At 39.3% G+C, this 23,872-nt stretch overlaps 1 protein-coding gene across 1 annotated transcript in view; it reads right to left on the bottom strand.

The window, feature by feature from the left end:
• IMPG1 (interphotoreceptor matrix proteoglycan 1) overlaps positions 1–23,872 on the bottom strand; it is a 90,996-nt gene that overhangs the window by 10,470 nt on the left and 56,654 nt on the right. Inside the window, exons 13-14 of the mRNA XM_026652971.2 lie at positions 2,547–3,100; positions 1,363–1,582 (exon numbers count right to left, since the gene is read on the bottom strand). Of these exons, the coding sequence (XP_026508756.1) occupies positions 1,363–1,582; positions 2,547–3,100 (774 nt within the window). The remainder of the gene's footprint in view (positions 1–1,362; positions 1,583–2,546; positions 3,101–23,872) is intronic.

Raw genomic sequence — 23,872 nt, 5'->3', positions numbered from 1 at the left:
TGTTGTAGTGAGAACGGGCTGAATGCATTGTGTTGTGCATTCATGTCAGATTACATTTGACTGTCTCCCTAGTTATCAGTTCACATCTCTGTTTCCGCATTATTAAAGGAATGCATTCTTTAAAGTGTAAATGATGCCATATGGAGAATCATGGGAGAACATTCGGTTAGAGACAATTCTGCTTTCTGAGTCAGATGCTGTCTTTTTCTTCTCTTGTTCTTTACCATTAAGGCTAGTGTCATGAAAGCAGGCTATATCTGAGCTCTTCTGCTCCTCCTACTTATTCCCCTGTTTATTTTAGCTTGTTAAATGAACCTATTTTTCCTGAGGCATCAGTGGATATTTTAACTAAAATCTTTTCAGTGGGGGGTCTGAGAGATCATGATAGAGCTGTTCATCTAATTAGTTCATTGATTAAAATATTAATTTCTACATCAGTTTCATATCCTCTTGTAAGTTCCCCATTTTAGCTATAACATTTTAGTTTAATGGAAGTGATTTTTAATTGTGATGTCAAAGGCCAGCATTAGTACCAAGGGAACGAGGCTATAGCTAAGTTTTACTCAGTGTGTACATCAGCGCTGTAATTTTCAGGAATTTGAAGCTATCACTTTTTAGCTGTTAGAGTTAGTCATAAAACATTCTTCTGAGTTATACTGGGTCATTATTTTCCTGTAATGCTGTGTCATTTTCCTTAATATAATTCTGACTGGACAATGTGACCATTGCAATTTGTTGCCATATTTTCACTTTGGTTTGATGATTTAAAAATACTTGCAGGTATTTGACAGGTCTTTTGGCTGCCTTTTGCAGAAGGCTGAGATTTGTTTTAATATTTAGTTGTGGTACACCATTGTTTCCACTAGATGGGTCTCATTTTCACAAATGAAAGGGGATTTACTTCAAAAAGATTTAAACATGTTTCAAACCTGTAGATTTTTTGAGGTGATTTCAATTTCTATGGGAAAGTAGTAGAGAAAATGGTGGCATAGCACTCTAAAATTATGATACTAAATGAGGAATGAATATGTCAGGAAACAGCATCAGGGAGAGATCTCGTTTATGAGATGGAATGTGTTCCAATCACTGCTGATGACTTTAAAAGTGTGTTGATAGCCTGATAAACATTATCATAATTGGGAAAGTTTCTAAGTATCCCCAAGTTATTTCTGGTTGCCATAATTTCCTACTAAAATGAAAGATCAAGGGCAGTCTGACTACTGGAAGCCCAATATTAATAATCTTTAAAATAGAAATTTCTTTTTTTCAGTTGTGTTGGGTAAAACCATCAATTGTATCAATGCTCTGAAAGGTCAGCTGTATATATTTTTTGTTTTTACATTTTTAGTAACATAATCTTACCTGGCTCAATATCAAGAGAGTAGCTGTCAATTTCCAAATTCAGGCGCTGGGCTGCAGCATCGCAAAAGTCTTCCAAAACACAGTGCACAGCTTCTGTGATATTGTATGGAACTGTCTTAGCAAACTTCATTTTGCTGTTGACAATCACACTTCCATTTCTGAAGTTAAGTATTTCCAATTGCTTAAATCCTGTAAGGTTGGATTGAAGATATGGAAGCAGCTGCAAAACAGGAAGTTGTTTTACTTTAAATCCCCTATCAACTCCTACCTGCTATTAATTTCACTTATATTCACTTTTCATTATCAAGTACCTGAATCACCCACTTATTTCTCTGGCTTTAATACTAGTGCTTAACTACCAACTCCAGTTTTCGGTTTGCCTTGATTAGTCTCTGTATTTGCATCTTTCTCAATAGTGTACTGAGATGGATGGACGCTAGTTTTCCTTGTAATGAAACACAGTGTTTGGGGAATTTATGGGTCTGAATAAAGAAAAATCACCTCACTAAAAAGCCAACTTCAATTATTTTCAAAGGGTTCCATCCAGGCAAGTGAGAGCATGATATAATAAGCACATTACTGTTGTCCAATGGTCCAACAGTATCTCTGGGGAAAATCTATATCTAATCACCTTCTCTTTGATAACTCATGATGTATTTTAAAAGGATTGATAATAAATCCAGCATAAGGATTCAATTCTTAGATATAATCAGTGTTACCATACCACTGAAGTGGAGCTAAGAAAAATCCAATTAAAATTACTTGCCAAGAATATGTGTGTGGTTTCTTGCATAGGTAAATATTTCTCTCTCTCTCTCTTTCTTTTTTTTTTTTTTACATGTATTCTCCTTCATAAACCACTGCTACCTGTTACACAGCCAGCATCTCAGACTAAAAAAAAAAAAAAAAAAAGCTACTTTTTTTAGTAGTTCAAGGTGTTTTATTAAACTGGAGGACAGGGCCCTATATTGTGCTCTACTTCATACAGTTGTGTTTTCCAGCTTCTCCTTAGTTTACTGATCTGGTCAGAATAAATCAGTTTTCTAGATGAATGCCCTGGTAGCTTGTCTCTCTTTATTGCTTCTGCTAATCTGGGGAGCAATAATATAAGCTAATAAGGAAAATATTTTTTCTTTAATCTGTGCTCAAATACTGTACGTCACAGACAATCTGTTTTTACTCACCAGCTGCATGAATTGTTGCTCTAGTGCCCTGTATTCCAGAGAACTCCTGTTGAAGAGGTCATCAGAAAAATGCATGTTGGTTACTCTCAGGCTGAAGAAAACCACTAGCTCTTTGCCTTTGGCTGCAGTTGTCATGGAGCTAGTGGTTACATACTTCAATGTAGGAGCTGGGGTGGCTTCTGCTGGCTGGCTCTCCGACCCAGAAATATATCCACTGCCATACTCCACTTCATCCATCGTTACTGTGCTCATCGTGTTGACTCTATCCAGTTCTGCAGCAATATCCTGCACTCCTGTTTCGAAGCCAGTAGGGATGCTGCTCTCAGCTGCTGGTGAACCTGTTACTTCAAAGGGCTGGTCTATAATAATGGAGTGGCTGTGAGGTGGACTAGTCACTGCGGGCAGTAGTGTGATTTGGTCAGTGGGTAATGTGGCTATGATGACTTCTTCAGGCAGGGAGGTGGAGTGGTCACTTGAATCAATAAAGAAAGGCAAAGTTCTGTCTGTCGATAAAATATCACCTGACGATTCTGGCGGATCTATGATCTTTACAGCTGCAAAGGGTGGGGAGAGGCAAGTATTTAATTTTGAAAAATATACATAATGAAATATTTATACAGCATTTCAAGTGAGACATTTTTAAGGAGAATATACTCATCATCAGAACATGACAGTCTTATTATGACCGCTTTCTGATGACTCAGGCCTGGTCCACACTGCGGGGGAGGATCGATCTAAGTTATGCAACTTCAGCTACGTGAATAACGTAGCTGAAGTCGACGTACTTAGATCTACTTACCACGGTGTCTTCACTGTGGTAAGTCGACGGCTGACGCTCCCCCATCGACTCCGCCTGCGCCTCTCGCCCTTGTGGAGTACCGGAGTTGACGGGAGAGCGCTCGGCGGTTGATTTATCGCGTCTAGATTAGATGCGATAAATCAACCCCCGCTGGATCAATAGCTGCCCCTCGATCCAGCCGGTAATGTAGACAAGCCCTTAGTAAGAAAATGGAGGGAAATGCTCAGTCCACATGGTTACGTGCTGAGCTTTGTGTGTGCTTTTTTTAAGTTATAATTACACTTTATAAGTCTTTCCCTAACTTTTGCTAAAGTGCCGTGTGGTTTTGATGTACATAATCACACTGTCAGTTTATATTGACTGAAAGTGTAGGTTGCAGCTTTGACTTGTCTGCTTGGATCAGTGCAGGGCTTGAGTCATTCCTGGCCACTCCCCCCTTTGTGAAAGATTAAAGATGGTATTTGCCACTGACCTCAAAATGTGGTTGTACAAACCTGTGCAGCCTCCTCAGATACAATCAGATACAAAAGATTGTCACCTCGGTAAATATACTATTTAAAAAACAAACAAAACCCTCCTAAAGAATCATTTGCTACATTTAAAACAACCATTTGCCCCAGATTATAGGATTCCTTCAGATGCCTGCTGGAGCTCAGAGGCAGTCTAGGAATGTACACCTCTACCCCGATATAATGCTGTCCTCGGGAGCCAAAAAATCTTACCGCGTTATAGGTGAAACTGTGTTATATCGAACTTGCTTTGATCCGCCGGAGTGCGCGGCCCCGCCCCCCCAGAGCACTGCTTTACTGCGTTATATCCAAATTCGTGTTATATTGGGTCACGCTATATCGGAGTAGAGGTGTAGTTCAAATTCAAATCTTAAGCATGGAGAAATGAGACTGTTTGAATTCAGACAATCAGCTAACTTACTGTAGTAAGATAACAGAAAATGACAGATTTCAACTTCAGACTAAAGAGGGCAACTTCTCTCTTTTCCAGTGATGGCCTCGTTAGGGGGCTGTAAGGGGCTCCTAGTCAAAACTCCTGACTTAACTTGGCAGGAAAGTCTATCTTTGGACACTACTTTATTATCCCTGCCAGACATCACTTATCCTGGCAGTTTATAAAAATACTTCTGAAGAGCAAATATTTCCCCTTAGAATGGACTGGATTGGGGGGAGAGAGGAAAAAAAGAGGTATTTTCAAAATATTACCTAGTACAGTTATCCATAAACCCTCCATACTATCTCTCCTCTCTTCAAATAACACAAGTCGTAAGCCTGTGCTTATCCAATCTGTATGGTTAGGAGCAAATATGCATTTCCAGCAGTGAGAACCTTAGTATAAATTAGTTGCCTCATCTCTTGATAATGGTTACAGGAGACCTTTTCTGTTAAATGGGAAAGTAAAGAATATGCTAATCCCTCACCCGTCCTATCTGCAGATAAATCCTGTCAATCAGAGTCTCGCCAAGTCTAAAGGGAATGTGTTTTCCTTTAGTGAGCCCATTGTTAAAATATTGCTGCCACTCACAGTTCTTTTAATTACCAATGAGAATTCTTTCAGACATTAGCTTAAAGCTAGTTTGCCTTGGTGGGGAGATACAAAAATGTCCAAGTCCTCTTTCCTTTAGGATGATCAGACATTCAAAATAGATGCCCTGTACCAAAATCTGCCCTCAACTTTTTGTGCAGTTCTAAAGACTTCAGAATTAGGCCCTTGAAAAAAAGATTCATCTTCCTGTCATAGTTGCCACCTTGTACAAGGTTGGGAAAATAACTGGTACAGATTTTCTTTCATTCATCATTTTGAGGGTGCAATGGTGTACAGTTCCTTCTTGGGTAAAGCAGAGTCTGTTAACAGCCTTATGGCAGCTGCTTCTGCCTACACAGTCACTACATCAGCTTACTCCACTGCAAACTGCTTGAATACCAGTATGAAAGGCACTATGCAAAAATCGTATTCCAATACTGCTTTATGCAGGCATTGAGTAACAGGACTGTATATTATATTTCTGGAATTTGCTGATAATTACCTTGGAAAATACAAATACTAGACAAATGTTTGTTAAATATTTGAGTTTACTATGACAGTAACATTGTATCCCAAAGCATATCACAGTGCCCTGGTAGCTTTGCAAGAAACAGTCACTCAGAAACAAACACTTGGCTTGCTACAGCAAAGGCAATTGGAGAGAGGCCACATACATACTATAATTTACTCCCCTTCTAGAAGTAGCAGAATCAGAAGTTTGGGGAGGAAGCAACAACGGATAGCAAGGGCATTGGAAGGTGGCTGAATGTATCTCTTGCCCTTCTGAAGATGGGGTTATTAGTTTTATACTACAGTGGTGAGCATTCTATAAATAGGACACATAGATAGAGGGTGATAGGAGGCTGCTTGTGGCTCATTCGTCTCTTTCTTCCCTGTTACAACCCCGGCAAACCTTCCCGATCAATTCTGCTGCCTTCTCCCACATAAGTGCAGAGCCCTTTTCTTTGAGCACCTTATTATTGTGGACAGAAGTACCCTTAGTCACAACAGCATTTTAGATAAGGTGATTTTCCTAATTAATAGGTACACATTGATTCTGTTTGCTGGTTGAATGATTAGGGACAGGTTCTGATCTCATTTACTTCAGGAGTGAACTCATAGAAAACAGTGGAGCTCCCTGGGTATAAAACCTGGCCAAGTGAGATGAGGTTAACTGGATCTGAATTGAGCATTAAAAGTTCAGCGCAATGATTCTAGGAAGCTGAACAGGTTGTATGGAAAGCAGCATTATATCCTGGTGACATTGTATAGCTAGATATTAAAATCAGTCAGAACACCAGTTTGCTTACATTACACAACTGCATTTTGACATATCACCCACCCAATGGCTCCTTCGGAGTGACTTTTTTATATAAAACACACACCATGCAATGTTCAACACTAAAAGGAAGTCAGAGCATTGGCACTTGGGGAAAAGAAAACAGTGCTGTTAAATCCATGATTGACACTACTGGATTGCTGGATGCTATGAAACTATAAAAACACCACTGAATGAAATGTAGAGGCTGAGGGTCTATTTACTCTAAGGCCACTTTACAGATCCCTGAAAGTGCAAAGGGGCTGTAAAATGAGTCAATTTATATTTTCTTCCACACGGGAGTGCGGTCACAACATACAGTTTGCACTGCTGAAAATGAAGGATCTATCGTCCTGTTAGGGCCAAAAGAGAAATATCACGACACTGGATGAAACTGAAGCCATTCAGTTACATTAATGGTGTATGTGATGTCCACAGTAAATGCTGTACCACAGGATGGGGCCTTAACACTTGATTAAAATCCTCAAGTGCTGCCACAATAGAAACAATAAACAACACTACAATTGCATACACAATTAGTTTGTCAGTGCAAAGACTTCCTAATGTGTCATTCAGCATTAAAACTGGGGTCCGTACTGCAAATACCATCAAATCAGAAACTGAAGTATGAGAGAGTATGTATCTCTCATAAACTGAAGTTGCAGAAATGTTTGTAAATACAAACATAATGAACTCCCTCTGCCCTTATCCAAGTAAATTGGTTTTTGATTAGCACAAACAAGTAGAGCTGTGTATCTGACAGTCAATAGGCATATATCGTAAAAGACTCTCCTTTAGTTGTAATATATGTGTGTGTGTATAAATTTAATAAAATTGAATTACAGGAGCTTTAAACTCTATATCCCCATTTTATTGACAGCTGTAGCAATAAATCATTCCCATCTCCTCACTTTTATGCTTTGTTGTGACACTGATCAATCAGGGAATGGGCAAAGTTTTATATAAAATAAACCTAACCATGTCCTGTGGTAAATAAGTCCTCTCTTTTATTGATGGCACAATCAGCTGTTAGATTGACAGTGAATAAGACAAGATTGCAGTGAGGTACAAGTGTGCTCAGAAATGAGTTTTAGTTTGGTGGAGATTAGTGTTTGATGAACAATTTTTTTTAGGAAAATTAGCAACCCTCTGGAGCATCCCTGTCCCAAAATGATAAATTAAAATGGAATATTTATGAGCTTGAGTTTGGCAGATTGTGAAATTGTGATGGTATTTGTGAGACAGGTAGTTTTAAGTGACTCATCTGAATTCACACAGTGAATTTTAGGTAGCGCCTTGAACACAATACAATTCTGATGCCCAGCCCTGTGTGTTAGCAACAATGCATCTATATTACTATAGTAATAACTCAAACACTACAACTTGTGAAGATGAGTACTGTTTCTTTACAGCAGGAATCTAGGCAGAAGAGGGTTTGGGAGAAGTGCTAAGCAGAAACTCTGCAGTGAAGCAGAGGGAGAGAGACTAGATTTAGGGATAATATTGCTTACTTTATTCTAATAAAGTACCTTATTCAGCGTGAGAAGAAAGTGACTCTGTTATTCTCAAACATTGTCCCATGACAGCATATTGTTGTTGTTAGACTGTTATTGTGGAAGACTATAGTATTTTTAAAAGCACTTCCTGTGACGTCGGTGATTCCATCTGCCCTCTAACTGTAACAATAACACTCCCTAACAATTGGTGCTGTACTGATAAAATAGTTTGATATTGTGACGCCAGAGTTCTATCCTGTGCAACTACTCTCCTTATAACCCTCATTAACCAAAATGTGCTAGGTGCTATACATACATATAGAAAGACCCTGCTTTGAAGAACCTATGTTCTGAAAGATATAAAGCAGATGAAAGGTGAGGAGGAAATGGGACACAACACCCAAGCAAAGCAATCAGGGTGATGGTTGGCAGATGTATTGCTAGTTCTCCATCTCTCTTGGTTTTAACTGGGCTTTCCGGATTTGTAGGATACTTTCATACTTTAAATGCATGTTGAGCCGAAGGACATAGGCCAAAGGTGTTGGGTCTAGTTTTCAAAGATGCTGAGCTCCCACATTTCCAACTGAAATCAGTGGGAGCTGCAGATCACCAGTACACACATCTGAAAAGTCAGAGCCAAGATTCAAACTTAAGAGGGTCTGGGTTACTATTATGTCCTTATTATTGGAAATAGTTTTCTTTAGCTTATATGAACATTTATTCCAATATTACAAACATCTTTAAAAGTCACTCTCCAGGTGAATTTATCAGTTACCTACAAAGAGAAGTTGTAACCGTTGTCAGCATCAGAATAATCAATTTACATGATAAACTAGGGCCTAGGGAACAGAGGCCTCAGTTCTCAGCTAGTCCATCCGTGGCTGAGAGCTTCAATAGAGGGCAGCAGGGAGGTAAAGTTGGGTTTGAGATGACATTGTGCTTCCTGTGGTCTGGGGACATTTGGGGCTGGTGCACAACCACCAGTGTAGGTTAGAAGAGCCTCAGGTCTACTCTAACCCCCATAGGCATCGACACATAGACCATTTTTGTGCCCTTTACGCTAGCAGAGTGATATAAAGGGTCCTTACTGCAACAGAGAAGCAGTCCCAGAATCTTTGAATTGTGCTGAGCCTTGTGATTTAAGTCCTCATTTTCTTTTGTATTTTGAATAAGCATGAGTCATATAACACAAGATAGCGTTCCAAAAGACCCTCCATTAAAATCAGTAGAAAAATGAGCTTCAACCGTTTTATGGCAAGCTGTATGGCTCAGCTTCTGTTTGCTCACTGTTCATAACTGATTTTTGATCAAATGATCCTTCTGAGTTAATAATGCATGAATGAAATATGTAGAAGTTTTGGATCCAAAAACCTTTGCCTTTGGAAATTTCCCATTGTTTTTCTGTGTTTTTACTAGACTGGTAAACTATTTACTAGATAAATGATCAAGGATACAGAACCATGCTGATAACATTTTTTCAAAAACACTGTTTCTAAAGCTTTGGCACTGTATGAAAAAGTGAAACTTTTGCATTTTATTTTGGATTTTCCCAGATGAAGAATGGAAACCACCATCATGCAATCATTTTGAGACCTTTAAAAGCATAAAAGAATATGGAGACATAGGGCTTGTCTATATGAGGGGTTAGTGCACGGCAAGCTAGGGTTTGAATCTACATTGCACTAGCTTGCTGCATAGTCCTGCCTGGGAGGATGTCAAAGTACACTATGAAACTTTTAGTGCTGTAGCAATGTCCACCTGGGACGTCACCGTGTGGCAAGCTAGTGTGGCTGCAGATTCAGACCCTGGCTTGCTGCTCGGAGCGCGGGTGCAGGGGGACCTGCTGGAGGGGGAGGGGGCGGGAGAGAGAGAGAAGGGGGCGGCCAGGGCTACAGCAGGGGCGCCGCCACGCGGCCCCTCCCGCTGCGCCGCCGCCTGCCGTGAGGGCTCCACTACGGTCGGCGGGGTGGGAAGGAAGAGAACTGCCCTGCAGGGTGGTCTGGTTCTCTGCACCGCCGCCCCCTACAGGGCGGCCAGAGCGGAACAAGAACAATAAATAAATAAATAAATAACGCGGCCATGCCGCCCTAGGATTGGGCGGAATGCCGCCTCGAACAATCTGCCGCCCCAAGCACCAGCTTGCTCAGCTGGTGCCTGGAGCTGGCCCTGCTTAGCTGAGAGATCTATAATTTGATAAAATTAAAATATGATGGAAAAACCTAATTCTCACACACACATTAAGTAGATTTGGAACATGAACAATGAACGTTAAAGAAACACAAAGCATGCTATGTACCAAGCTTTCCAATTATTTTTCAATAAAGATTTTTGTGAGCTGCAAAGATCTTTACATGCAAGAATATCTTTACAATATCAACCACCTTTCAGTGCAGTAATTATATTTATAATCCCTAAATATTTTTAAATAATCAATGCAGTCACATTCAAAGTGTTTCAAACATAATTTTAAATCATTCATCTTTATATATTTTGAGAGCTACATAATTATATATATTATCTAGTAATTACAAGACATTTAGGTTTTTTTTTAAAAAAAACCCCTCAATTGTTGAAATAGCTAAAAATAATTCATTTGTTTTAAATTTTAATTATTTTTCCCTCTTGCAGCCCTCTGACTTCTCTCCTTCCCAGAACCTGGCAGCACCCACCAACAGTTCAGTGTCCCACACCCCATCAGTCTCTGGCCACCCCTGCTTCACCTTGGTATCTCCTAGGTTTCTTCAGCTCCCCTCTCCCAGGCCTGGGGGGCTGCATTGGGGTTCCCTCTCATCTCCTTTTCCAAGGATGAGGGGACATTGTGGGAGAGGCAAAGGCACTGTCCTGTTTGTGTTTCTCACAGGAAAGGAGGGTGAGGAAGGAGCGGAGCTCCGTTGGGTTGCTGGGTGCTTTGCACCTCCTGTGAGAACACCGCAAAGGGAAGGGAGGGATTCTGCCGGCAGGGCTGAACTCTGCAAGGGGGCTGGAGAGTCTCACATCATGGGGAGAGGGGCTCCAAAACCCTCCAAAATTCCATGAGAGCTGGCAATAGTGCTATTGGAAATGGAAAACTAAATAGCAGGAAACAAGATTCGATTTTTAAAAAATGCTCCCAAACTAACCCTCAGGCTAAAGGGTTGAACAATAGCATAGAATCAAAAGTGCTACCAGTCCAAAAAAACAGCTCCAGGTCTCAATCACTATTTAATCTCCCAAGATATTCATGGAGGTCTGCAAATGTTTGTTGTACTGTTACATGGACAAAATCAGACTGTCTGACACTTAATGTGTGTGAGGATAATATTATGTCTAAAGCTAAACTGCTGTTGGCATACATGTCTAAACATTAAATTAAAAGAGGCCATTTCCTGAACACTCTGCAATATTAAATCGCTGTAAGAGTGATTTTCTAGACAGAAGGTTTATTCCTCAACAGGGAAAACAAATCATGTGGGTTTGAGTGGCCCAAAAGAATCCTGGCTGTGATCATAAGGTGTCTATTTTAGTTATAAAATGAGATGATCCTTTTGTAATTATTAAAAAAACAAATCAACCCCCCCAACCTCATTCTCTAAGAACAAGGAATTATTTTCCCTACAGGATATAATAGTCTTGGAAAGCTCTTCCAGCGTTACCTCATCTGCATTTTTTTGCTAGAAAAAAAGTTTCAGCCAAAAAATTACACAGCTCTAATCTCGAGTCTTGAACAACCTCAGGTCTCCTGGCCTTTCCTACTAGGGGTACCACTTGTCCTGAAATTTTCAGGGCAGTCCCAATTTTCACAGGTCTGTTTTGCATTCTACAACCCTAGCCCAGGACTATTCAATGGTATGTAGTTGCTAACTGTTATTTAACAAGGCCTGAATTTATTTTGGGAGTCCTCATGCATTGCAGTTGTGCACTGTCATTATGTTACCTTTGAAGATGCAAGTGACAGTGTCACACTGCCTTGGCCAAATGTGTGGGTGAATTTTAGATACACAGGCCTCCTCTGCCAAATTTCAAGTCAATGTTTCAAAGCATGGAGGTGGGAGAGCTTTTCAAAGAAAAGGCTGTTATTGTTTTGCCCACATTAAAAAATTCTGTTTTCTTCTAGCCCTGTTCTCAGGAATGGCTGAACAATTTGGGCTGATTTCCCACCCCCAGCCCCTCTCCCCCCAAAAAATGTAGCCTGAGGCAACACTCAATACAGAAAATGTCAGCCCAAATTGTTAAAATCTGGCAAAGTTATAAGCCCTTGAAAACTGGGTCTTTTAATGGGAAGTGCCAGCAACCTTAATAATTGGTGATGCTACTAGTACAGTCTATAATACATACTATAGACTAGAGATAATTTACTCTGTAAGGGTATGTCTTCACTGGAGCGGGAGAATTAATTTCCAGTTCAAGGAGACACAGTAGGTCTGATTGACCTAGTGTGCTAAAAGTATAAGTGTAGCTGCAGCAGTAGGGCTGGCTAGCTACCTTGTGTACATACCTAGTGTTTTGAATGCATATGTACTTGGGGAAGCTAGCCCCTTCTGTAGCAATACGACATCTAAATTCAAACCACAAGATCTTTAGTTGTATTTATTAAAGCCCCATATTCAGTGTGCTGACCAGTGAGCACCCCAGTACTGGGATGCAGCTCCTTAGGTAACCATAAGCTCAAATGCACACTGCAGTACTTGGGTATGCCATAATTTTCATGGAAATAACACAAGTTAATTTCATGTGACCCTCCTTCCACTGTGTGCTCCTGCCCCATAGCATTTCTAACTGTTCCTTCAGTAACCCCTGTTGTGTCTGTCTTGGCAATCTTGTCCACTTAGAAATTCTACTCACTACAGTTTTCTGAAGGACTTGGTTCCTGTGATCTTTATTCTGAATTCATTTTTCTCCCATTTGCATTCCCACATGCCTTGTCTCATAATTTCTTATGGTCTAAAAATACTAATTCAACTTGGCATTTTCTGTTTCATTAAGGACTTTATATACCTCAATTAGATATTTGCCTGTGGCTTTTTCCTTCAAGGCATTTGACGCTTCTGTTTATATATAAAAGCCCTGCTCTTTTCGCTTATAGTTCCTTACCTGTGGGCTCCACTGCCTCCTTTTATGCTGAATTCTTTCAAGTGCTACTGCTAAGAACATGTTTTTTTAAATGAGGGTTTGGTGAAGAAATAGTGTCTTTAAGATAAAAACACAGACAAGGGACTGTGTAGGACATTTTATATATCTGATTATATATATATATATATATAATATCTTTATGCACTTTTACTAACTTCATACATTTGTGGGACTTGCAGGTTGAATTTTAGGTCTTGCAGGTCTTTGGCACTATCAAGTTTCTTCAATGTAAGCACAGTTCTATGGAGTAACCTGTTCGAAAATATGTACATATCCCTGAATGAAGTGGAAAAGAGGTTTGTGGGGGGGGCCACTATTTATGAGGAGGTGTTCAAAGGTCTTCTCAATGTCTCTGTGCAGCGCTGCTTGACTTCATTTCACAACTAATCTCTTCAATGGGGGAAGACACTGCAGGTAAAAAATGCTAAGGGGTTGACACTGGGCCTGATCCAGCATCCATTAAAATCAACAGGAATCTTTCCATTAACTTCAAAGGGTTTTAAATCAGGCCGGCTGTGATGATATTTCCAGAAATGCTGCATTTTGAAGGCAGGACTCTCAAAATGAATTCACTAACCCAGCTGTTTGGTGCTACCCATTTGCCAGACTATATTCTGAGCATAATGATGAGAAAAAGACATCACTTCCCTTCCCTCCCACCTGTCTTATTAACTAATACTATAAACTGCCTAAAATAGTTACCTCTAATTAGAGGATCATCAAGCAAGCACAGTGTGGGGCTATTGTCCCTGCGTTTTATGAGAATACCAAAATGGGATGAGCCTAATTAGAAACCCGACATAACAGGAAGTCAGTGGTGGGTCATGAAACCTACACTACAGTCATGTGAAAAAAGGTCAGGGTTATTGTTCAGTGAACGCATAACTCACTTATTATTCAACTCTCAAAATAAAATAACACCTTAGTTTTCAAGTGTTGTAAAACTCAGTCCTACAGGTAACATGTCAGCAGGTTGCTAGAAGGGATGAACTGCTTGAGTCCAGAATAATCCTGAGGGTACGGAGTCAGTAAGGATATGTACAATGAAAACAGATTGTAAAATTACTTTGATAGCTGCATTAGGTGCTACTTTCAGTGGTTTATTAAAACCGTAATTTCAAATTCTGCATTAAAGAGAACAATGTGCTATTTGTATTTATCAGTATTAAATTCCATCTCAAACAAGCCACAAACCATGTCAAACAAGAAGGTCTGGATGAGATCAGTGTTTAAATGAATGAAAGCAGTGGAGAGACAGAAAAATTGAGACGCATTTTCAATATGAAGGTACTTTAAAAAAGAAACTGAATCAATGATGAGCAATGAGAAGCTTACTCATAACCATAATGGCGGGTGTAGGACTCACCACTCCAGTTCCCATTGAAGACTGATATGCAATCAAAGCTGGAAAGTTCAAATATGTTGACATATCGAAGTGTTTAAAATGAAGGATGTTATCAATATAACCAAAAACTTTTCTTTAAATTTTCAGGTGTTCTGTAATGTGTAGCTAAGTACACTAAATGCTGCTGAATTGTGACTGTGGATACTATATTTTATTCTGGAGCTTTCTAAAGCATGGCATAAGTAAGGGATTGGAGTATCATTTTTGTGTGGATTAGGTGGGAACAATTTTAAATTAAATTTTGAAAAGCCTCATAAACAATGCATATACTCTAGAACTGAGGAAGTGATTTGAAATGAAACTCTAAGTAGGAGGCTTAAAACCCTAGAGTCCTTTTCTTCTTTTCTCTACTAATAGAGCAACATGACAAATCCTCTTGCAGATAATGGTAAAGACCAACATAATACTCGGACACGCAGCTCTGTGGTATCAGAGTTTATTAGTCTGTGCAATGACAAAAACAATGCAAAAGTCCCATGAGATAAAATATTCTTGTAAGAATATGGCGCCTCACTTCCTAAAACCAAAACCAAACATAAAATTGAAGGTTTTAAAAAGGAAAACTGAATATGATCAACTCTGAGGCACCCCGACCTCTCCAGCATTTCTGTACTTACAAGGGAAAATAATGGAAATAGACTACACATAGGTTCTCAGCTCAAGCAGATGCCTATATTTGGAAAGCACTGAAATAACATATATTTTATATTCCTAACCTAATATGCCTCTGAAATGATGGATGCAATCATCTTATTTTTCATATTCCTGACACTACTAGAAAGTGTGTAAGAGAGAAATTGAAGGGTCTGTCCAAACGTGGGGGCCCTACTGTTTTGGGGAAATACCTGTTGTGTGTGGATACCAAATACTTCAATTTGGCCAGCTTGATAAACACTATAGCCCAGATCCTCAAAGGTATTTAGGAGTCTATTAATTCCTCAAAGGTATTTAGGACTGGGGCACCTAAATACCTTTGAGGATTTGGGCCAAGGTGGGCAAATTACTGGTAAACTCCAAATGCTTTTTGCCACTCTAGCAAAGCAAACCAACACAGATATCTTTGGCCTTAACTGGCCAGTTAAATTAGGTTTATGGATGCTTTGCATCACCAGAGCAGTTTAAAGTAGTCAAGGCATAACAGGTGAATCTGGCCCTAAATGCCAGGACTCAGGCAGGTCAGATGCTGGTAAAAATGGCTACAATCAAACACGGTACAAATAGGCACAGTATGAGTTCCTCACATTCCTGCCAATTAATCCATATCCTTCTTGACCTACATAGCTCCACTTTTGAGCATGTCCTTCAAAGGGACGGCTAGTCATATTGAATTATGTCTGATTCTGAGATGCGGATCAATTTGTCTAATGGGGAGAATAGAATGAGACCATCAAACTCACTTTTCTAGTGATCCAAGCCAGGTTAGGCCAAGGTCTACACAGATGAAAGGCTCATAAATAGGGCTGTCAAATGATTTAAAAAATTAATCACAATTAAAAAAATCATGATTAATTGCACAATTAAAAAAATGAACTGTGATTAACTGTACTGTTAAACAGTAACAGAATACCATTTATTTAAATATTTTTGGATGTTTTCTACATTTTCAAATATATTGATTTCCATTACAACACAGAACACAAAGTGTACACTGCTCACTTCATATTTATTTTTTATTACAAATATTTGCACTGAAAAAAACGAGAGTATTTTTCAATTCACCTAATAAAGCTACTGTAGTGCAATATCTTTATCATGCAAGTTGAACTTATAAATGTAGAATTATGTACAAAAAAACTGCATTCAAAAATAAAACAATGTAAAACTATAGAACCTACAAGTCCACTCAGGCCTGCTTCTTGTTTAGCCAATTGCGCGAACAAGTTTATTTACATTTGCAGGAGATAATGCTGCCTGCTTCTTGTTTACAATGTCATCCAAAAGTGAGAACGTGTTCAAATGGCACTTCTGTAGCAGGCATTGCAAGATATTGACGTGCCAGATGCACTAAAGATTCATAGTCCCTTCATGCTTCAACCACCATTCCAGAGAACATGCATCCATGCTGATAACGGGTTCTGCTTGATAACTATCCAAAGCAGTATGGACCGACGCATGTTCATTTTCATCATCTGTGTTAGATGCCACTAGCAGAAGGTTGATTTTCTTTTTTGGTGGTTCGGGTTCTGTAGTTTCCACTTCAGAGTATTGCTCTTTTAAGACTTCTGAAAGCGTGCTCCAAACCTCGTCCCTCTCAGATTTTGGAAGGCACTTCGACCTTGGGTTGAGTACTGTCGCTATCTTTAGAAATCTCAGATTGGTACCCTCTTTGTGTTTGTCAAATCTGCGTGAAAGTGTTCTTAAACGAATAACATGTGCTGGGTCATCATCGGAGACTACCATAACATGAAATGTATGGCAGAATGTGGGTAAAACAGAGGAGGAGACATACAATTCTCCCCCAAGGAGTTAAATCAGAAATTTAACACTTTTTTTTTTTAACGAGCATCATCAGGATGGAAGCATGTCCTCTGGAACGGTGGCCAAAGCATGAAGGTGCACATGGTAAACATTCGTATCTGGCACGTAAATACTTTGCAATGCCGGCTACAAAAATGCCATGTGAACACCTGTTCTCACTTTCAGGTGACATTGTAAATAAGAAGCAGGCAGCATTATGTCCTGTAAACAAACTTGTTTGTCTTAGTGATTGGCTGAACAAGACCTAGGACTGAGTAGACTTGTAGGCTCTAAAGGTTTACATTGTTTTGTTTTTGAGCGCAGTTATGTAACAAAACTAAATTTATAAGTTGCATTTTCATGATAAAAAGATTGCATTACAGTACTTGTATGAGGTGAATTGAAAAATACTATTTTTATTATTTTTACAGTGCAAATATTTGTAATAAAAATAATATAAAGTGAGCACTGTACACTTTGTATTCTGTGTTGTAATTGAAATCAATATATTTGAAAATGTAGAGAAACATCCAAAAATATTTAATAAATGTCAATTAGTATTCTATTGTTTAACAGTGCAATTAAAGCTGCGATTAACCATGATTAATTTTTTAATCGTGATTATTTTTTTGAGTTAATTGCATGAGTTAACTGCGATTAATCGACAGTCCTACTCACAAACCAAGTCCTGTACAGCTACATTCTTTGCTCCCCCAAGCTACACAAACAGCTAGTATAAAGTATTGGATTCCAAGATGAAATTTCTGGTGGAAACATTTTCAGTCCCTAAAAATCTTTTCATTGGGAGGGCAAAACTGAGGAACTGAATTCCTCTAGTCTTCTCACAAATATGAGGTAGCTTGACTTGGTTACAGCTAGAAAACGAATAGCCAACTGCATAATAATATTCCCCATTTACTTAATTACCCATTCAGTTTCCAGTTATAACCATGCCAACAGTCAGAAGCATCCTCTGTTTGAAACTCCTGTTGGTGCAATTTGCATGGCAGCTTCCAATTACTTACAGAGTGCGTGGTAATGAAGAAAATATATTCTTTTCTGTCACCAACTCAGTTACTGGTCAATGGCTCCAATGTTCCAGTCTGCAAAGGAATAGCATAGCTTTAATCAGACAAAAAATCCTTTGAATGAAGGGGGGAAATTGAAATGAAAGTTAAATCTGTTAATGCAACTAAGTGAGCAAGAAACTAATTTTTATAATGATTTCTGCAGAAAGGCTTCCATTAATCAAATGCCATACTGACACACAAAATGATGTCATTGCTTTAGGGGGCTAAAAAATTAGACTTCTACCTGCTAGGAGAAAAGCCCTGAAGAATAATAGACCAAAGCATTAGAAAGGGAATTATCTCTTTCTTGTAGACCATTGGCATCATTACTTGTAATAGTGCTTAATCCTTTCATGAATTTACTTTTCCACGAACTACTGGAAATTGAACAGTGTCACACTGAGAAGTAGTGTTAAGAATTTAATAGAATAACCTGCAGTATGTTCAAACAATAGTCGGGGCCAATTTTTTTAATGTGCATGAACAGACTCAGATGTGCAAGAACAAATGTCTATATGTATACGCATCAAGAGTTGCACATGTATTTTGGATTTTTCATAAGTGCAAATGAGTCCACACAATTTAGTATAAACACTATTGAAAATTTGGCCCTGTGTGTCTGTTTAAATTGACTGATGCCATAATATTTAAAACAGTGTCAATACTATCCTTAAAGGATACAGCTATGCCAATCCACTCTTAAAAATGTCTGGCTTTATCTTATAAATCTAACCCCTACTATTGAAAGGACAATGAACCCTCTAAAAAGTGAAGTGCAGTAATTTTTAAAATCAAATTTTCAGTTCCTTACACATTCCTGGAAGCCAGAATTTCTAACAAAGATAGCACATAGGACAGGATATTTTTACTGGAAGAGGGAAGAGTAATCTTCGAGGACCCTTAACAGTGTCCCTTTAACCAGTAAGTAACTGTAAGTGTTGTAGGGATCTCTGAGCAGTTTGTTACTATATACTTAGTGAGCTTCAATAACCAGACAAATACAGGCTGGTGAGGGACACAATTTCATCCACAACTCTTTAATTTTCAGACTTAAAATAAATCTTAACCATTTCTTTCAAGGTATCATTTTAATGTTACTACTTTGTTTCCTAACTCTTTAATTAAAAGAAATCTTGCAGTATGGGCTATTGTGAAAATGGCTTTTTTGGGGCAATTTTTAAAATATGTAGTGTTTAGCTCACAGATTTGTTAGTCTATTCTATAAAGATGAGTGGGCAAACCTTTTGGCCCAAGGGCCACATTGGGGGCTGGGGCAGGGGGTTGGGGTGTGTGTGGGGGGGGGTGAGGGCTCCAGCTGGGGGTTTGGGCTCTGGGGTGGGACTGGGGATGAGGAGTTGGGAGTGCAGGACGGTGCTCTGGACTGGGCCGAGGGGTTTGGAGGGGGATCAGGGCTGGGGCAGGGGGTTGGGGCACGTGTGGGGGTCAGGGGTGCAGGCTCTGGGTGGCGCTTACCTCAAGCAGCTCCCAGAAGCAGCGGCATGTCTCCCCTACAGCTCCTACGTGGAGACCCACAGCCAGGCAGCTCTGCACGCTGCCCTGTCCGCAGGTGCTTGGGGCAGGGGCAGGTGCGAAGCCCTCTGGCTGCCCCTACGCATAGGAGCTGGAGAGGGGACATGCTGCTGCTTCCGGGAGCCGCGTGGAGAGGGGCAAGCCCCTGAGCGCCCCCCCCCCCGGCTGGAGTGCCGAAGCGAGGCAAGCCCCAGACCCCACTCCCCAGCAGGAACTCGAGGGCCGGATTAAAACATCTGGAGGGCCGGATGCGGCCCCAGGGCCATAGTTTGCCCACGCCTGTATAAAGACATTCTGAAAGAATTTCTCTTTTATTTTTAACTTTCTTATGTCCCTAAGGACAGCTTGTTAATAGTTAGTTTATAAATACATTTTTGGGTGTGTCACATATTAAACATTTGCTTTTGAAATAGGTTTTTAAACTATCAAACAGGTTTTTGCATTTTCAGATTCCATTTGGCACATTTTGGGCTCAAACATGTGGAACTGCATGTGATGTTTATGGTAAGGGTGGACTAGCAGATTTTTTGTCTGGGCAGGTAACTTTTCTTGACATCTGTTGAACAGTTTTTTATGCTGCATAGAGTAATATCAACAAGTCCATAGAATTGTGAGTTACATCTAAAATATAATATTTTACCTGCTTTGATAACATGTGTTGCATATTTTTGACACACATGCACAAAAAAGGTGATGAATCATATTTGAAAGAAGTAAAGCTTAATCTTACATGAATGTAACCCTTAATTGGAGAGACTGGGTAATTTAAATCTTAAATCTTGAAATGTGTCTATGCAGTGCTCTCTGTCCCCCTCATACTTCTTGTGAAGAATGCCCAAATGCAACTGACTTTCTTAATGTTGATTTTTAGTTTAACACTTTAAGCATGATTTGAAGATGTGATATTGATTATTTTATTATATCTTTGTTTTTTCTATTTAGGTTCTTCTAGTGTGCCTATCATAGTCATAGCTGAGCACCAGATTAAATTACATATGTCCATATGCTATTCATGTAGATACTGTAATATCTACAGTGCTTTCTGATTTTGAGTCCTCCTTTTTGACTTCTGCCAAAACAATCATCTTAGTATGTATTTTCCACCCAGCTCCCTTTAAAACATTTCTGGTCAAGAAGTATAGCGCATCCTGTCCTCAGCCTTTTTTGTGGTATTTCTGTGGTCATATTACAGGCCTGCTGGTCACTTTACATCCACTCTCACTATCAGTTTAAAGATAATTGTCAGACTAATCAAAGTCATAGATAATGCTTGAAAAAGTTACATAGCTAGACTTACCTTTTTACTCCTTGGAGTACTGGATGATGTAATGCCCACATAACGAGTGTTCTTAGAACTTCTGAAGCAGCCAGTGATAATGAGAAACAGTAAAAGGGTGCGCAGAGAATTTGATGGAAAAAACATTAAGAGAAGCTTGTCAGTTTCTGATCAAAGAGAATTCATGAAAACCAAAAGAGAGAGTAATGAAAATAGAAGAATTCTTACCCTTTAAAACTGGTGCTCTGGGGAAAGGAAAAAATGCCCTCGGTGTCAAGTACATAATATGGACTGAATTCCAATCCCTGTGAAACATCTGGCGCAGTTCTTGTAAGAAATAAAAAATGGGGTTTTCTTTGCAATTTGAGTTTAAGATCCGGCCAAGTGGAATGTCATGTTAAAGGTGACATTTTACAATAATGGACCTTCGGGCCGCCGGGAATGAACATGAAGCAGAAAGAATATCGGAAATACAGTAATGCCCAGCTCTTCCATAGATCCAGCATCTGATCACTGTCAAATATTAGCTCAAAAGGATGAGCAGGAGATTGTTTTAACTGCAGCAGGAATGTGGTGTGCAAAGGAGCCATGCTGCCTTACTTGACTGCAGGGTTGGGAGAGCACCAGAGCAGGCTTGGAGGCACAGAACCTATACAAAAGAACCTATAACAGAAGGGTGTTTTGAGTTGGATCCAACAAGGTACTTAAACATACCTAACTTTAGATCAAAATAGGATTACTCCGGTGCCCGAGTCCCTTGCTGAACCAGGACTATATCGGTAAGAGACTGGATGGAAGTAGAGAAGTTGTGGTGTGTCTAAGTAAAAGTGAATAAGTCAGATTCATAACTATAATAAAAGTTGAACCAAAAAGGGGGAAAACCAGAGTGTTAAATTGTAGGAGAGCCAGTTATGAGAAAATGTTGTTGTGTCAATGGATTTAAAGGGAGGAATACACAAATTCAAAGGGAAAGGAAGTTTAATAGCACTAGTTAACAGATGACACAGCAGCCTTACCTCCAAAAACTCCTACAGGGCTTTTCAAACTTTACCAAGTATTTCCATTACTTGCAGGGTGGAAAGCCAGCAGCTTATATATATCTGACTCAGCAATTTTATATGTCTTTCAAGCTTTCTATCATCAGCAACATACTCTTTAATAATATCCATGGGATAAAATTAAATAGACATTTTAATCTTTGAAATGTAAGTACACTCCTCTAAGAACTGTGTAATTCACAGAAGAGAAGAATCCCAAGAACACTGGGAATTTTGCTGTAACTGGTTGCAGCTGTCAAAAAGGAGAAAGCTTTTTAAATGTAACCCACTAGGAAATCTCTCAACAACCTCAATGGAAATACTTTCAAAATCTGTGTTCTCTGAAGGATCCAGCACACTTTGGGATATTATAATAAATAAGTGATAATATATACAACTATGTATTGCCACTAACATAGGCCTAGTCTACTCTGAAAAATTAGACTGACCTAACCAAGTTGCACAGGGCTAACCCCCACTGTAGATGCAGCTATGTTGATGGGAGAATTATTCTGTTGTCCTAGATATTGCCTCTCGGAGAGGTGGATTAACTACATTGATGGAAAAAACCCATCGCTGCTGTAGCCGCTGTAGTGTAGGCATACCGATAGTGTATCTACTTCCTTAGCCATCACTATTCCATAAATACTGTATTTCTTGAATATTACTCCGCTACACAATTGATTATGGTGTCTTTTTGTACAGTCTTGCAATGGGCATGACTATGTGCCCCTGTATACACCTGGATACAAGCAAGTGCTAAAGTAATGGATCTTGTGTTTGGGGGAAATGACTTTGTCAGTTTAATAAGGTTATTTGATTTTTGAGAACTGTTAGGATCTAACACATCTGCCCAATAAATAACTTCCTTTAGCATACTATGGATAAAGAGCTCGCTTCCACAGGGTGTTGAGCACCTCCAAATACCACTGAACACTGTACCTCACAGGATCAGACCCACAGAGAATATTGCTGTAGAGATGGCAAAAACCACATCTGTCCTCAATTAACAATCAGTGCTATGTTTGCCTGGAGAAAATAACATAAGTAGTTAAAAATCAACTGAATGAAAAATTTAGCAAGTAATCTGGGAAGAATTTGTGAGAGAAAATTACACTGGAAATTAAACAATTTCCTTTTCTGTTGTTCTTCCTTAACCTCATAGTCATTATGATGTTGAAAGACACTATAGGACATAGTGGATTATAATGGAATAGGTATGTAATGTTCTTTAGCAACATTTAAAAGTATGGAATCAAAATTCCCATTGAGTTCACAAGGACAAGCCTAATGAGAATAAAAACAAATGACTAACGTATTTTTTAAAGATATAATGGAAAAGAATTCAGTGAAGTAGATTGAAGGCCCTCAAAGGGATAGCAAGAATAATTACAGATAGAAGAAAATTAAACATTCTTTGCATATTTTCACAGTGGAGTAGTAGAAATGATCATACGTTTCCATGGGAGGAAGAAAGGGATAAATGAAGGCCAGTGGAATCCCACTTCAATTTATAAAGGAAGTGGAGGGGAGGAGAGGGAAGGGGAAGAGAAAAGTATGTTTTAACTTCCTTAAAGGAAGGTAAATTCCATATAGCATACATGGAAGAATCTATCCATCCAGGGATGTTACATAATATGTACTTACCCTGCCGCAATTTTGGGCCTAAAACAATTTTATGCCGTGTCTCATTTAAGAAGAAGTCTAAGGAAGGACTAGAAAACAGCAGATTTCTAAGCATGAATGGTAATACTAATTGGGAACAAGATATGGGAACACTAACTGTAGCATATTACAGATAGTTAGCCTGAATTTTTATGAAAAGAAACATGCCAAACTGCTGGAGAGAAAGGAATTTCCCCCCAGGTCAGACTAGCAATGACCTTCAGGGTTTTTTGCCTTCCTCTGCAGCATGTGGGTGTCAGTCACTTGCCAGGATTACCTGGGTATATTTCATTTAATAAATTCTCTGCCATTTCAGGGCCCCGAGTACTGGTCCCTCCTATTCTCTGTGTGTGGTACACAGTAGTTTAGTCTTCTATGGGCTGTAATACTTTGGTCTAATTTTGGTTGTTAGGTTTAGTGTGTGGGTGCTGGAGGCCTGTGATATACAGGAAGTCAGATTAGATGATTAGGTAATCCCTTCTGGCTGTAAACTCTGACTTTATAATGCTACAGAATGATTTTTTTTTTTTTAGGAATTCTGAGAGTTAAGGGTAGAAAGAAGTATATACTTAGACTTTAGCAATGCTTTTGATAGACCGCTACAGAAACCAAATCAGCTTCAATTTTTCCC

The sequence above is a fragment of the Terrapene carolina genome, unplaced genomic scaffold, assembly GCF_002925995.2.
Source record: "Terrapene carolina triunguis isolate 2854851 unplaced genomic scaffold, T_m_triunguis-2.0 Scaffold42, whole genome shotgun sequence".
Classification (NCBI taxonomy): domain Eukaryota; kingdom Metazoa; phylum Chordata; order Testudines; family Emydidae; genus Terrapene; species Terrapene triunguis.
This window is presented reverse-complemented; position numbering and strand designations above follow the sequence as displayed.